This window comes from Talaromyces stipitatus, genomic scaffold (genome assembly GCF_000003125.1).
Source record: "Talaromyces stipitatus ATCC 10500 scf_1105507295491 genomic scaffold, whole genome shotgun sequence".
In the NCBI taxonomy this organism is placed as follows: Eukaryota; Fungi; Ascomycota; class Eurotiomycetes; order Eurotiales; family Trichocomaceae; genus Talaromyces; species Talaromyces stipitatus.
Genome location: NW_002990122.1, coordinates 377980 through 393718, shown reverse-complemented (window position 1 = coordinate 393718; position 15739 = coordinate 377980). Strand labels below are relative to the sequence as shown.

Genomic DNA, 15739 nt, shown 5'->3' with positions numbered 1-15739 from the left:
GCATTAGAAGAGATGAAAGATATAAGAGTGTCCCGTCTCTGGGCTCTGGACAGAGTCTAGGCCGGCGCTGCGTGGTCCAGGAATAAAAGGTACGGAGTAGTTATAGAGCTCCTATTCATATCCTAGCAAGCCCTCTCGACTGTTCGTACTGGGTCAAAGCAAGTATTCGGCCGATCGTAGCTCACGCACCCGAGTCACGTAATACAGCCGACGACCTATCCCTTTCATCTTATCCGCATCAGTGCTAGATTCCGGCATGGCCACCAATTATCCCTGATCAGCTACATGGCGTAGATGGCTTGATTACTATTCCTAATCCAGGTGAAATTCACGCGGCTGTTGGTATCTTTTTGCCTCAGCTGCCGAACGGGATAGCTTTTCCGTACACTAGCGCGCATGGGAATAACTACGCCCTAGTTCTTAGGATCAGTCACAATATTAGGAATTCAGCATTACTGGCTCAGTTAGCATGCTGGATTAGCTGTCCTCATTGGCAAGTTCATCAAACTTAAGGCAGCGGGGTCACAGACTAAAAAAAATACGGTCGAGATTCCCGCAGTGGTTGTAACAATTTCCTGACCCTGTCTAAGCCATGTCTAAGAGTATTCGCATCTTCAGGCGGGACATTACTTCACAAGCATCGAATGCTAATATGTCAAAGCCAAATTTCATCCTTCACCTGGATATGCACTAAGTCGAGCCCCTCTTTCCGAGCCCCTGTTTCCGTCTAAGAATCAGAATATTCACCGGAAGTATGGAAATGAGGCTAGGCAGGTCTACAACAGGTACACAGATGCTGAAAGAAGCGCAACAAGACTGAGAATTTTAATTTCATGACGATGTGTCTTTAAATGACTTATGGAAAGCGATTATCATACACATGAGGAAGGCAACTTGAAGCTGTTTAACAGAAAGTTTCGGAATGGGCTTAATCACAGAATTTTGTCCATGTTTGGCTTTCAAGAACAATGCCAATTATTATGCATACAGCTACCGGTAAAATGTCATGACTAGGATATGGTTCAACCGGGCCAACCGCTTAACCTTGTACTGAATCAAAAAGAAGTTATCCCCTTATCTCCATATTGGCCTAGCTATATCTGCTAAATATAATCCACTTCGGTGCTGAGCTTGCCTAGACTAGTATGCTGAGACCAAAGCTCACGGTAATAATTGTTGCCTTGTAGTAGTTCTTTATGAGTACCCTGTTGCACGAGGCGGCCATCACGTATGACAAGAATATGATTTGCGTTAACAACAATTGGTAGGCGATGTGTGATTATTATTATAGTTCGTCCTTGGAGGCGGATGCGAATGTTCTCTAGAATGTTGCTTTCTGTGGCAGGATCGATTGCACTGGTAGGCTCATCAAGGATGATTATTGGTGTATCTTTTAGTAGGGCCCGCGCAATTCCAATCTTCTGTATCTGGCCGCCGGATAGTTTAATCTCCTTTTTAATTATCTTGTCGTAACCCATTCGTAAGAATTGGTCATGAGCCTGAACTATCTTACAGACTTCATAGACTTCTGCATCAGATGCGGACGGCTTGGCGTATCGAATATTATACATAATTGTATTGGTAAAGATATCTTGTTGCTGAGGAGACACTACAATAGCGTCCCGAAGACTATTCTGGGTGATACCACGGATGTCCTGCTCATCAATTCTGATACACCCTGATGTTGGGTCATAGAACCGACAAAGTAGATTGGAAATTGTAGACTTTCCACCACCAGTCTCGCCGACGACTCCTATCACCTGACCAGGCAGGAAATCAAATGTGACATTTTTTAACGCGGGGTAGCGGTGATCATAACAAAATGAGACATTAATGAATTGTATTTTGCCACCTTTAATGCTCATAGGTTTCGCATCCGAATGTTCAGCCACTGTCGGCTGCCTCTGGATGAGTTCGAGGAAGCTTCTCGTGTCTGGCAACCTCGACTTGACAAAATCAAAACCACCGGCAATAGACAAAAGAAGTTGGATCAGTCGAGGCCACCAAGTCAGCAATATGACGAGGTTGCTAAGGGGTATCTTTTCATGAGTGATCTGATGTGATGCTAATGAGAGAGCACTAAGTAGGCCAATGTCGAGAATAAATGTTTGGAGAGCCTTTTCAACACACTACAACAGTCGCCGCGATTCTCCGTTTGAATGATCTTTTGAACCTCTCTTCCATACTGTTCTTTCTCATAACCGATGCGGCCGAAGGAAATAACAGTATACCAATTTGAAAATGACTCGAGTAGAAGACGGTGGCACTCTTCAACAGCCAAGCGGTAGTCTCTAATAATTTCTTTCTTCCGTGGCTCCATCGTCATATGCAGGAAAAAAAAGAATAGACATCAAAGATACTGTTATGAAACCCATTTTCAAGCCAAATTGATAGACGATTGCAAAAATTATCGTACAAAAGTCGATAATCGTGGGTACGGTTCTCAAAGTGATGTTTTCAATCATAGAGTGAAATTCGCCACTTTTATTTACCAGCAGAGATAGGCGATGAGGGGGGTTTTGGTCGTGAAAGTTGGCTGATTGATCCATCACACTGCTATGAGCCAGTGTTCTGATTGTCAAACGTAGCCAGTTCCTGACTGGCGCCGACATTACCTCATGGATTGAGTTAACTTCTCTGTGAAGGGATTGCAGAAGTATATGAAGATAGATATCTCTCCATGGAGGAGTAGCTTGCTGCGCGATCTTGTCGATCATTAGACTATGTTGCAACGGAACCAAAATATTCAGATATCGTTCAAAGAAAGTCCAAAAGAGCAGACACAGACAGCAGAGTTGTAATCGCTTATTCCTTGTGGGCAACGAAGAGGAAAGAATATACATTATGGTAGTACATTTTCCGAAAACGGCACTTTGAGACGTAGCCTGACGAAGATGCGCAGAGATCTTCTGATATAGCGGTGGATTGCAGAAGGTGGATAGAACTGCTAGACGGGTAATCGAGACAACGGCTGAAAGTGTGCAGTGTTTCCTACTATGTAGTCCTCTTAGATAGCAACCCAATAGATGAACCCCATAACCGACGGCATGATACGTACTAGGCGTGCCTCATCGCTTTAGACTAATCCGAGTCCAATTCTTCCGTAGATGAAGATTGAGTCGGTTGCTTGGCCGATAATACTCCAGACATCTTCGATACAGGAATCCCGGACAACGGCTGAGAGCCCTCACGAGTCCCTCATAAATCCCCAGGCACATACCAATTCCCGAGACATTTGCCTGCGCTGTGAAATGTGCATTACTTGGACTGAGTTTCCCCTTCATATTCCTTTCAAGTATATCCAGATGCTTGCCACCGGAATGCACAAGCTTAATCCCATGTATCGTTCCTTATCTTAAACTTAGAGTCAGAGACCTTACAATAAAGTGTAAAGATCGTAGCCTATCCTCGGCGTCCAGCTCTTGATAGATCGATGTTTGAGGTCATCAATTGCTCGACACTCGTAGTTGTAGAAACACTATTTTCTGATGCTAGGTAGACATCAACCAAAACACAGATATTGTCTTACTATCAAGTATTTCTTCCCCCCACATTCCTATGCCATACTCCACCATTCCGTGATGTTGGACCTTATCGTAGAAATTACTCAATTCGTCCCCCAATTCGCATAATGAGTCAGCACTCAATATTATAGGCGATACTTGTAGTGATTGCTAGGGGTGGTGACCACACGTCAATATTACCTCTGTTAATTCTTTTTGCCATGGTATAGTCTAAGCCAGCAGAAATTCATAACGGTGCACGGGTTATGATTATAATCCTTCGCAACAAGTAACCTAACAATCATCTCGCTCAACATCCATCGCATCAGCAGTGATATTACCTTGAGTCATAGACGCCTCATCTGCAATCACTTTCCAACTAGCTGGCAATGATGAGGTATCTTTCACATACTCCAACATAGCGAACTACATTCTTGTCAAATGATATTGATCAGATATAAAAGGTGGAATGGGGAACCTACGTAACGATCACTCTTTTTCATGGTTATAATCCACGGCGTATTATCGAATGTAAGGCCTTGGAGACGGAAATAGGTATTATCCGGAATTTTCTTGACTTCTCGCACAAAGCTGTCGAGATCACCTGTTGGGACGAGGTTGACGGCGGTGATAAAATTTGTAGGCGATAATTCATATTGATGCGCGGGTGAACCACGGCTCTGTACAAGTTAGTTGTCGCGAATAATGTTGGCGAAGGGGAGGCGTACTCTTGCGCTGACATAAATCTCACTACGAAGTTCCGAAATTTGTTGGCGAACAGCAAGATGTGGCTTTTGTAATACAGCTCCACAAAACACCACAGCTCGATCTGTCTCTATATCTTCCGTTGGAACAGTATGAACCTTGACATGCATTTCTCGCTTGTCCCGAACAATCACTGCATCAAGGACTTCATTGTCGTACATAATATCAAGATCTAAGACTCCTGTAATGAGTCTTTCGTTTAGAGTAAGAATAACATCCCCCACCCTTAAAGCATCGTCTTTATGCGCGAACAATAGAGGAGGCCTGCCCAAATTCCAAACTATGAGTAACTCTTGTCTAGAGGGGTTGGCTTTGGCGACTTCGTCAATCCGTTTATTTGACACACCCCTAGCCCGCGCGTCACTCATTTTAATGACGCAGCTCTCCATATTCAGAATACGGAGTGTAGGGATTACACCTTGTTGAATCTTGCTGATGACCGGGAGAAAAGACGGCGTCGCCAGACCGAAAGGATACTCGGAGTCGTCCGCCCCCAAAAAATTCAGCCAAAGGGCTTGTACAATACCGTCTTTTCCTAGCAAAACACCATTTGTGCATTCGTCGCTCAATTTCGTGTCCACCATGATGGCTTCAGTATTAATAGAACGGTAACGTGGAGCCGAAGCATCGACCGGAATAATGACTGTCGTAATCTGAGTTACGGTTGTCTTTGCAATGGCAATTCGCAATTCGCTATCGAATCCAACAAAGATGGTTTCTTGGCCTTGCTTTATGTTTTCTGTACTCAGCCGCGCACTTCGAACAGGTGCCAGGACGAGACTTGGATCGTATCGCAAAATAGCGTAGTTTTGCAGCGGATGCATAAAAACCACTTTCCCAGTGACGATAATCGATTCCGCGACTGTGATGTCGATATCACATAGATCGTGCGGAACAATAGCTCGGGATACAAATACAAGTCCCTTATCTGCATCGATCACCAACCCGCAACCGGTCGTCTTAGTTTTAGGAAACCCGTCCAACTTCAGAGGCATGGTACAAGACACATGGACGAAACTGCGCACAATCTCAGCGGGCGCGGTCTGGCCGTTCCCATCTAACTGGGTAAAGTTTGCTTTTTGAGGAGCTGGCAGTTCGGCAGGTATTGGATTGGCGATGACTGAAAAGTTCCATACACCGGTCTCATCGTCGCGAACAGCAAGAGACATCATTGGATGCCAGTGCCGGTCGAGATCGATGACTTTTGTCACTGTCATATGAAGATATCGGATATGCCGGCAGGAGATGACAATTTTTGATCGATCTGGGATTGTCTTCATTACTTGAATAAACTCTTGTAAATTCCGAGTTGGTTGTCTACCCACTGAATCAATAATCCAGCCTGATGGAGTATTATCATCGATCTTGAATGATCCTGCTGCCTCGCAGACATAGACACCGCGACATGCAATAGCATAAAGACGAGCTTGCTGATACGATAAATCATGAAATGTCGCTCCAGCAACACTGACAAATCGATCTGGCGTAATCGCATGCAAGTCTCCAACCGTACAATCTACTTCCAGATCCTCGCCACCACGCTGAATCAAAATTCGAATCGACTGACCAACATTCGAGTCTAGAATATCATCCAGTCGCACAAACTGAGTGAGTAACTCTCCGTTGACTTTCAGTAGAACATCCCCTTCTTGAAGTTTGCCGTCAGCAGGACCTTCCGGGAGGACGATTTTCGCCACCAACATCCCAGTCTCTTTAGGCGCTATTTTCCGGATGTACGCTTCGCAATCTGGGGTCAAACCGAGACGTCGACATTCGTCGAACGGTTTAATCATCCATTGTGTCTGGATAGTACCACGTGTAACAGGTTTGCCTTCTTGAATACACTGTAGCGCACGTAGTGGACGACTAAGCGGTAAAAAGAAATCCGTAGCCGCACCATCTACACGCGCACCTGCCTGTAGCGCAACGACATCGCCGAATACATTGACCACAGGACTACCAGAACTTCCACCACTGGCAGCAGCAGCAGCTTGGATGTAGTTTGTGTTGAAATCGTTGTATCCTGCACCATACTCCGGCGCGTTTCGATCTAGAAGACTAATGACGCCGGAAAGAATACTAAGTTTCTCTCCGGCATCATTACCAACCACTCTGATTTCAACGCCCACTTGTGCTCCGTCGGGATTCAATTTCAGCTTTGTGATACGCTTGTACTTGATCGCGTTTGGGTCGAATTTCAAAATACCAAAATCGTGCACGGGATCTCGGTAAACGGGACGAACATAGCACTGCATAGTTAGCTTACCATCTTTCACTTCAGAATTGGTGTAGGTACCTCTTCATGATTATCAAAAATACAATACCCCCAAAACGGCCCGGCACGAACGACATGCCTATTTGTAAGTATATAACCCCTTTTCGCATCGACCACAAACCCCGTAGCTTGACTACACGTGGAAGGATCTGTATCAAACGACCGCGTCTGACAAAAATGAATCGAAACCACACTCTTCGCCACTGATTCGATCGTCTTCCGCCAGTTAGTCAGCCATTTTTGCAGGTAGCGCGGCAATGGGTTCCTCTCCATTCTCGACGTCGGATATACAGTGCCGTTTGCGGTGTTTCGTCTACCGACGAGGACGCTGGATTCAGGTTTGATTTTTGTGCCTAGTTCCGCGTGCCTGAAAGGATTTTCTGTTTGAGTCCAGCGCAGGTAATGTCAGAAAGAGGTGGTGTGCGAGAAGAGGAAAATTGTGTCGGTGCTTGTATCTTTCAGGCAGTTGTGTTTGTCGCTAGTGGCCCTGTTGGCAGCTGGGCCTTACTTATCACTTAGTGTGGCCAAGTCACAGCCTCGTTTCTATATATATAAGCTAACCCTAAGCACAGGCGTATTTTCCTGCTGGGCCCCAGCCGCTGATCCTTGCAACTGGCGACTGCTTTGAGTGCTGTGGCCTTGCTGGCGAGTTCTACTCATACACAATCATTAATCCATTATCGAGCTCTATTCACACTCTTTAGAAAGCAATGTGCGAGAAGGTCTAGGAAGGAAACGGAATGAATTTTCGGTTGAGTTTCTATGCAAATGATGTTGATGATAGGCCCAAAAATGCGTTGGTACTATTAAAAGTTGTTGGAACCACCTAGACCAAAAAGCTGCGCGCATCCTAGATGATCTAGTATGGTAGTATGTAACGAGGATGAGATGGTGTGAGGTGAGATTCCCAAGAAAAGCCATGGATTGGCCACTCTAATCCACTTATTAGGGAGTGGCTCATCAGACAGCTCCGGTAGATTGCGCAGATAAGAGTGTCGAGAAATTGACTGGAATATTTTTGCATCAGATAATTCAAAAACAAAAGAAAGGAGAGAAAGAATGAACAGAATCAAACGATAGAATTTTGTGAATACCTAGAGCCACTGCCAGTTCGTCGACATAAGGTCGAAATCTCTCAATCGTTTCTGTCGTCGCTAATCCTAACGAATAGAAGGCTTCGTCAAACAACTTAGGAGCTCCTTCATAAACTCCTTGCGCAGAGTCTAGGGCTTCCACCATGATGAACGACCAAAAATGCCAGCTTTGATTCCAGATATATATGTTGTTGATGGCTCGTTTTCCACTTAAATATAATTTCACAATCAAGCTATGAAAATCCACCGTGGCTACTTCCAAGTCAATCCTTTCTCGGCCTTAACAGCCCTCTAGCCGACAGTAGTTGGGTGTGGCTGGCGTGGAGTTTTTTCTCTTTAGGGCTTTAATATCCACTTGGCTTTGATTCACTAGCTCTTCCAGTGCTAGCCATCTTTTTCCACTTCTTATACTAGGGTGTGGTGAAACTATATCAATCCGTGCGCCACCGCGGACAACCCCGTATCTTCCAACTGGCTCGGAATGGTCTCCACATCCCCCCGACTTATATTGTTCTACTGAAATATGATCAATACGAGATTGCACAATTTCGCAATCTATTCGAATACACAATTGAACCAGTTGATGAAGATAGAGCATTGGATTCTGTGGAATCAATGGAGCTGAGAATATTTTATCCATCATAATCCTATCTCCAAGACTTATCTAGAGCTTTTCACGTGACTACTGCGTAGTAGGTTATTGAAATATTTCTGGTAAGAATGCTGGATCAAACTAACTAGTAATTACGGAGTACTATGTAGTTTGAGGAGTATATTATAGTCTTATTAAATCCAAGTACTTACTAGCTAAATAGGGTTATAAGTAAGAAAATCTTTTTATAATGTAGACTCATACGCGTCACACTAGAAGACCAGCCGGGACGATATAAATAGTGCTAGATTTTGGACTTGTGCGTGTTTACCATGGTAGACATAGTAACATGTTAACTAGTTGGAAACGGAGGACGTAATTGATATACAAGTTGATTTCTTGCTATAGCGACTTGCATGAGCTTATGCTCACGTCTTTCCTGCTCGATATAGCTGACTTGTGGCGATGGAAAAAATGGCAGCAGAATGTATCAGTTGACCCGTTTTGATTTCAGGAAGATGAATGACCAGGAATTCCGGCAGCTACTACACGGGGATCTGTTGGAAAATGTCCGGGGAGGCTCGGAGGGAAGAATTAGATATGAGTCATAAGTTAGGGACGAAGGGAGATCCGCAATATCATAAATAGTTATCACTGCTGTTAGACCGTTTAACATGTAATTTGCCTTTAGGTGTCGCCGCAACGGGAAATCGTGCCTCGTCCGCCTCGCCATTTGCGGCGAAGCGCCCGGCGCGCGCTCGGACCCACTGCGCGACTATATAAAGCGCCGTCTCTTGCCATTTTAACGACACCACTTACCTACCCATCACAACCACTGTCGGAACACCCTCTCTTCCTAGCTCTTCCCTCTTCGCTGGTCGTTCGGTTCTTGACAACCTGGCTCGTCTGCTGCGAATTCCATCGTCTGTCTCCACGGACAGTTTTTCATTCTTTCCGTTTCACGGCACGATGTGATCGCGGTGTCCTTTCTGAACGTGATGTTTGCCCGTCGACTCCATGATCCAGAATGCTCGCTTGTCGGCATCATTATGGTACATTGGCGATTGGTGAGACTATCTCAATTCGGCGATTCCGGTCCAGATCGACATCGGCTTTAATGGGCATCATCACCGCTCGGTTCTCGTGGCCTTCCTAATTTGGCGTTATCGTCGCACCGGTCATTCTCTGGGTGTTATCCTATTTCGGTCATTTCTTGATCAGGCGATTCTCGGTTGGTCGTTTTCGCTGTATTTGGTGATCACTCCCAGACTCACGGACTCGCGGACTCACCAAAGGAGGCGTTGCTAACGTTCTCGTGCAGGTATCATCGACACGTCACAGTTTACGCAGCTGCAGCTGAGAACGCCTGCTCGACAGAGCCAGCGTTGTATCGCTGATGAGATATCAAGACGTGAATAGCAACACCTATAATCCATGTGACGAATGGTAACAGAGGAGCGAGCGCCTTGATGCACACGACTCTGCAAGAACCCCTCAGCTGAAAAACAGACATTGCATCTCCAGCACCTCCATTGGTGGTGTTTCGGAGGAAGGAGGGGATGATCTCTTTGCGACCATCCCGCCGTCTGAATAGAGCTTCGCCGTTGGCTCGCTGAAAGTGATGGGAGCGCTAGATTGAGTTTCATCTTGTGATGGTGATGCAGCCAGCGTCACATTGTGGTGGAGCGTGAGCCTATGAAATTGCGTGCTCGTGGATTGCATTGTCATGGCGAGCGTGCGTGGCTTTCAGCTGAAGGTCATGAGAGCCATTATTTCGAGACATCCGCCCAAGGCGCCAAAAAGTATTCATTCGTTTTGAACCCTGGAGGAGATGGGCTGATGTGTGGGCGGGTTCTCGTCTCGACGATTTGATTGGATTCGACGACTTCCTGGTCGTGTGTGATCCACGGACCGGAAAGTTTTTCTTGATTGCTGAGTGGCAGTGGCGCAATGAAGCAGCCGAACAAGGGACCGAGAGCGGAGAGAGTTGACGTGCTGAGAGAGCAAAGTCGCAAAAGTTGTACGGCTGATTGAGCGACGTCGTGGAGTACGGACGGTCCCTGAAAACAGACAGACTAGGATAGATTTACGACGTTATAAGAGCGAGCATTTCAACCGGTTGCATTGCTTATCAAGCCTTTACGAGATACACTCCTCTCTATTTGTGATCTCTTCTTGTACAATGAGTGCGTTTGTCTTCTACAATCCCAATGGGTCAGCGAATCGATATTCAAACAAGGAACGTTTTCGTCCGCGCCCCAATCCTCAAGCTCCTGTGCCTGTTAATCGAGATGTCGTTGGCGTTTCGGAACCTACGTCGGACAGCAGCTATAGTGTGAAGGACACTGCAAACAAAACAATTCAGACTCTGCCGCCGGAACCCGCATTCCAGCGAGAGACCAGTTCTTCTACTTCTGCGATGGGGGACGACTGTTTCGACGAATCTCAAATGAGTGACGGCGGCGATTCTCTTCACAGTCTCTTCTCCGATTTTACGGATGATCGGCTTGAGGATGCTGATCGCAATTCTGTCAACAGACTCCTCGCGCCACTCAAGTATCTGCCCAATGCCACCGTATCTCACGCTGCAACCCATCACGACGCAAACCCCGCGCCTAGCGAATTCGGTAGTTTCGGGCAACCTCAGCCAGTCGCTGGCAACGCTCTATTTGCCGTCGGCTGCATACAACATGGCAGCACTGATCACATTGATGCGCGACCGGCTTTTTCATCGACCTATATGCCGCCTATTTGCAACTTTACGGAAAGTCACTCTGCAACTTTTGCCGATCCCATTCACAATGATTTGGCTATGATGGATCCTGTCGACATCACGTACACTGAAGCCGGAACACAGACTGATCACCCGGCCATCACACTGAGTGACAGAGAAACGCAGACAGATCAATACGGCACGGAAGCAACAAGCAACAAGGAAGGAAGCCCATCTCCGGTCCTCGTCGAGACTTGTGAAACTCGAGACAATTCTTACGAGCAGCATGACGAACACGTAGGCAATCAGCGACGTGTCAATGCAACGGATTCGACCGAAACGAATCGCCAAAATATACCTGATCTGGTTCCGACCGTCAGCGCCAGCCCCCATTACCCTGTTACCCGTCCTGTTGTGGATGTAACCCACCACAATCATCCTCTACCAATACATGGCTTCTTCACCGTTCATGGAAACGCCGATCAACTAGCTTATACCTTGACCTTCTTTGAACAGAAGACTGAGTCTTTGTCGGAGTCTGCATATGGTCGAGCTTCATCACTGGCACGAAACGACGCAATTGAACGGTTGTCAGCTGTGCCCGATCTCACAGTTCATGGCAACGATGACGACAAAGACTTGCCCGTGTTTGATCCCTCTCTCAACACTGACGAGGGGAGCTGGTCACCATCGAGAAACGAAAGTGTCACACAGGACTGCTACGTGTCCAAGGGTCGGAAGGGTGACCCGTTCTCGTCGGAGGATGATGCGCTCCTAGTGCGGTTAAAAGGTAACAACCTGCCGTGGAAGATGATCGCTACATTCTTTCCTGGACGCTCAGAAGGATCCCTTCAGAATCGCTTCTGCACGAAATTGAAACGGAAGCTTTCAGAGAGCGGTCGCGATCAGAAGCGAGCACGGATGGCTGGTCTTCATCACCTAGATGAAGATGCTTCTCAGCAACTACAATGCGAGCTGGATTGGATTGCTGGAGACAGGACCAGTCGTAGGTAGTGCTTGATTGGCAAAACGACGACTGGTGCTGAGCACAGGGTCCGCCTGACTTTGCTAGCGGTGATATTGGTCTTGGTGGTATATAAACCCTCTCCCCCCCCTTCGACTGAAAGAATTTCTCTTTTCATCTCCCAATCTACTCTCTATCCACTCTCCCCATCACGTCAGCCTTTGCACTCGACCCTTCAGTGATATAATGGAGCCCCAACGTTGTCATCACACACGCTTCAGGGCAGTCGTAGATGATGATGCACAGCCATGTCGTGAGCACGCGCAGAGCGCAACGGACGTCATTGTCACTGAAGAGAATCATGATGATTGTCGTCAGTCAAATGATCGGTCGTTCGACGTGATAACCCAGGGTCAACATGCTCCAGGACCATATACCGGTCGCAAACGCACAAGGGATGTTCATAATCGTTCTTCTAAACGCGTAAGTCTTGGCTTGAAACATTGTTATGCTTTTCCACTAACTATTGAAAGCATGGCTCGGAGAGGTTCCGGGAAATGTGTCATTTATTCTCTAACACGATTGCGCGACTCAGAAAAGATTCACGTTCCTTGAAATCAGAGAATTGCAGGCTCCGACAACTTCTCGACAAGCAAAAGGCCCATAAGAGTTTGGAATGTCCAGTCTGCTGGGGGGAGAAGGAGAAATGGTTGTTATTCGTCCAGTGTGGGCACCTCATCTGTGATGATTGTGCCCGAGATCTTATGAAGCGAGAGATGCTCTTCAACAAGCCCTGCCCTTTGTGCCAGGCGCTCATAACTTCTCTTGCCGTGTGCTACCCGAATCTGAGATAGGTTGAATTCTTTTTTGTCATTATCTTGTTGCGGTATATATACCAAACTGTATCACCTTATTGTCCAACCTCTATTCCTTTTGAGTAAGACCACACAAGAGACGAACCTACATGACAGATCTATTCAGAGCCGGCTACCCTAGGATAGATATCTTTCTCCAAAAGCCACAGAACATGACAATCAGCTTTACGGGCCGTTCTTTCCAGCTCTCCTGGACTTTTCTATAGATTCCTTGGTATGGAGGCTCTCCGTCATACTCGTCTGGTTGAATGAGAAATGTGATTCTCGACTCATTGACATGTTCAACTCATCACTTGACGTATCACAAACCGTACTAAAGCTAGCATTGAGCGTAGACTGGACTACATTCGAAGTAGAGTGTTCGTTGGCCCGCCTGATTGCATCGTCCCGTTGCTCTTTCGCCCAATCTCGACCATTGCGGAACCAAGTCGCACCTTCACGGAAAGTGTCTACATTTCCAGTCATCCCCCAAGTGTTAATTTGTGTCATATGATACTCAGGTCGATCTGAATCGGTTGGCTTCGAAGGATGACTGGTGAACATTTTGAGCGTGCCACCATGATAGATGGATGTGATGGTGTAAGCATTATTGTCAAATTCAGGTTGTTCCTGTTCGTATGTTTGGAGTGTATGCATGGCTCGCGCACCAAGCGCACCATCGTAACTGGCTTGTCTTCCAGCAACTGACAACGAACCATCGGGTCCCTTTGCTGCTAGAAGAAAATTTGGTAGGATTGGAAGGTCATCCTGCGTTGATGGTTTGATTCGTCCACTAAGCTCAGAGCGAATGTCGCGTCTAAGTTGTTCGGGTCGTGCTCCGTAGTAGCGGTCAGGGTTCCCCGGTTTCAAAGTGCCATCGGTGAGAGAAACGAAGTTTCCAAATGCGACACCGCCGGAAACGCATCTAACGTCTCCATTATCACCCTCGACCATGGAGATCACAGACTCTGTGACTTGTTTCTCCTTGAAGGCATTAGCATCGGCCCGAACGAACTTTTCGTGCGCTTCTTCAGTGAAATTAGACGGCGAAAGAGACGCCCGAGGTCGCGCTAATCTCTCCTTGATATCCCCCCAATTATTGGGTTTCGGTGGTATCCGCCCATCCGGGTATTCGTAAGCGTGAGGGTAAATGCCGTGATCGATGAGGTGTTGCTGAAAATCGCGATCGTACGGTCCACTACTCCTAGTTGTTGTTGTTTTCGAGGGTCTAGTGCTCCGTGAAGCACTCCGCGACGTGCTCGAGGCCCGTGAAGTGCTTGAAGCTCGCGAATCACTTACGTGTTTTCGAATTCGATAACTCGATGTCCGAGAGCTCATACCGGGAAGTAAAGATTTGGTAGATTTTCGGTACTGAAAAACAGTTAGCTTCGCTCTAAGCAGTCTAATCAAAAACATACTCCACGTAGTCCCGACAGGTCAGGACCACCAAGTCTCGCGTATCGTTGGATCTTCCTGAGATGCTGTGGTGAACAGTAACGAAGGAAGGCATTAGCCGGTCGGCGAGCTAGTAAATCCTCTTCCTCGACAACAGTTCGCTGGTAATTCCTCCGGTCAAGTTCCCTTAATGCGTTGCGTGTCAGCCAAATCCTGGACAGATTGTCCCAGAATACGGACGGGGATTGAGAGCGGGCTGGAGGACTGAGTTTCTGTTTCTTCGCCGATTGCAGAGATGGTTCATCAAGGGAGTATGACTCCGAGTGTAAGCGTTTGCACGACTTTCCGTTGCTCTCTAGATGCATCGAGCTTTCATCTTGTGTAGCTAACGGAAGAGCCATCTTTCAGCAGACTGGGTATGAGCAGAATAAATTATAGTCCCTGTTCTATCCAGCGTTGCAAAAAGAAGACTTGGCGGCGGCAGATGAGTCATCACTGAAACACCTTATAACTAAGTTATTTGAGTCCTGACAGCCAATCATCAAACAGAGTACCAATGCCCATAATCCGTAGTCAAAAAGCTCTTATTGGATGGGACCGCTGCTCTTCTTTTCAGTGGTAGATGAGCTGAAATAATGTAAGTGCTCGCAGCCAATCACCATTTCAATCCTAGCGCTCAGCATCAAAAATAACCACTTCAAGCTCAAGAATGTTCCCAACACGCAACATGCCCCCACAAACGGTTGTCTCGAAGTTGCAGCTTCACCGGCTGTTCGTTGAATGAATCTGATATTGAGCGTTTCATGTTCAAGACATTAATCAGTGTGAGCATTCAGGAGCGATCTATTATTCAAACAGGTTATTGTTAAAGATGGTTGTACGAGATAGGAAACGGACTCGACCTTTGAGTGGTAGGCGATCGCCGAGGTTAGACAGTTTTAGCGCCTACCCAAAACTTTGTGGGCCTAAAATATCCAATTGCATTTCTTTCCATGTTGCTGCCTTAAGGTCCAGGCTTCAAAACCTGGCTTTGCGCATAACATGCTGAATTTGAGCTTTCAGTGTCTGCACCAATTTGAAACCTCCTTCGTTCCTTTTACACAATCTCTTTGATTTTGCCCACATTACCAAGATGCCCTATCTGCATCTTGTAATTTTAATGAACGAACCATCTTCCAGGAGACTGGGTACTGTGAGAAGAAGGATGGCTTGGCAGCGGCAGATGAGTTATCATTGAGACATCCTGACGTTAACTAACTACATAGTAACTATTGATTGCTAGCAGCCAATTATCAAGCAGATCACCGATCGTAGATGTGACTGTGGCCCCTCTTTTCAAGTCACTGTTGTCACAGCTCCAATCAGAATCGTTCAGAATTCACGTAACCTTAACCAGTGACTTCCAGCCTTCCGTAGCTCGAATCTGCGCATAGCATGTATCATGTTCATCACTGCAATAATTGTTACTCGCTGAGTATGGTTGGGAGGCAGCGATGAAATGGATGGCCTTCATAGGATGAGAGTTGATAGCTAGAATGTACTCTATGAATACCTCTGTGCTGTCACATCGATCCGAATTCATGA

The 15739-nt window shown here is 46.5% G+C and overlaps 4 protein-coding genes across 5 annotated transcripts; 1 reads left to right on the top strand and 3 right to left on the bottom strand.

The window, feature by feature from the left end:
- Positions 1 to 1103: 1103 nt before the first annotated feature.
- TSTA_108820 (lipid A export ATP-binding/permease protein msba, putative) lies at positions 1104 to 2320 on the bottom strand (the record flags this gene model as incomplete). Its single annotated transcript, XM_002488411.1, has 2 exons — positions 1104 to 2129; positions 2174 to 2320. 2 exons carry the CDS (start codon positions 2318 to 2320, stop codon positions 1104 to 1106), a joined length of 1173 nt encoding a protein of 390 aa, XP_002488456.1.
- Positions 2321 to 3433: 1113 nt separating this feature from the next.
- On the bottom strand, positions 3434 to 6620 carry TSTA_108810 (PDZ domain-containing protein C23G3.12C, putative; the record flags this gene model as incomplete). The annotated part of the gene is made up of 4 exons (XM_002488410.1): positions 3434 to 3929; positions 3986 to 4183; positions 4232 to 6517; positions 6588 to 6620. The coding sequence occupies 4 exons, from the start codon at positions 6618 to 6620 to the stop codon at positions 3798 to 3800; spliced, it is 2649 nt and encodes an 882-aa protein (XP_002488455.1). The 3' UTR covers positions 3434 to 3797.
- Positions 6621 to 10365: 3745 nt separating this feature from the next.
- TSTA_108800 (uncharacterized protein) lies at positions 10366 to 11956 on the top strand (the record flags this gene model as incomplete). Its single annotated transcript, XM_002488409.1, has 1 exon — positions 10366 to 11956. Exon 1 carries the CDS (start codon positions 10412 to 10414, stop codon positions 11954 to 11956), a length of 1545 nt encoding a protein of 514 aa, XP_002488454.1. The 5' UTR covers positions 10366 to 10411.
- On the bottom strand, positions 11265 to 14575 carry TSTA_108790 (uncharacterized protein). 2 transcript variants are annotated; one of them, XM_002488407.1, is made up of 3 exons: positions 14179 to 14575; positions 11372 to 14131; positions 11265 to 11305 (listed from the first exon to the last, which is right to left on the bottom strand). In XM_002488407.1, the coding sequence occupies exons 1-2, from the start codon at positions 14554 to 14556 to the stop codon at positions 12947 to 12949; spliced, it is 1563 nt and encodes a 520-aa protein (XP_002488452.1). In that variant the 5' UTR covers positions 14557 to 14575; the 3' UTR covers positions 11265 to 11305; positions 11372 to 12946. The 2 variants fall into 2 exon arrangements, with proteins under 2 accessions (XP_002488452.1, XP_002488453.1); XM_002488408.1 differs by having other exon boundaries at positions 11372 to 14575.
- Between the last annotated feature and the right edge of the window lie 1164 nt (positions 14576 to 15739).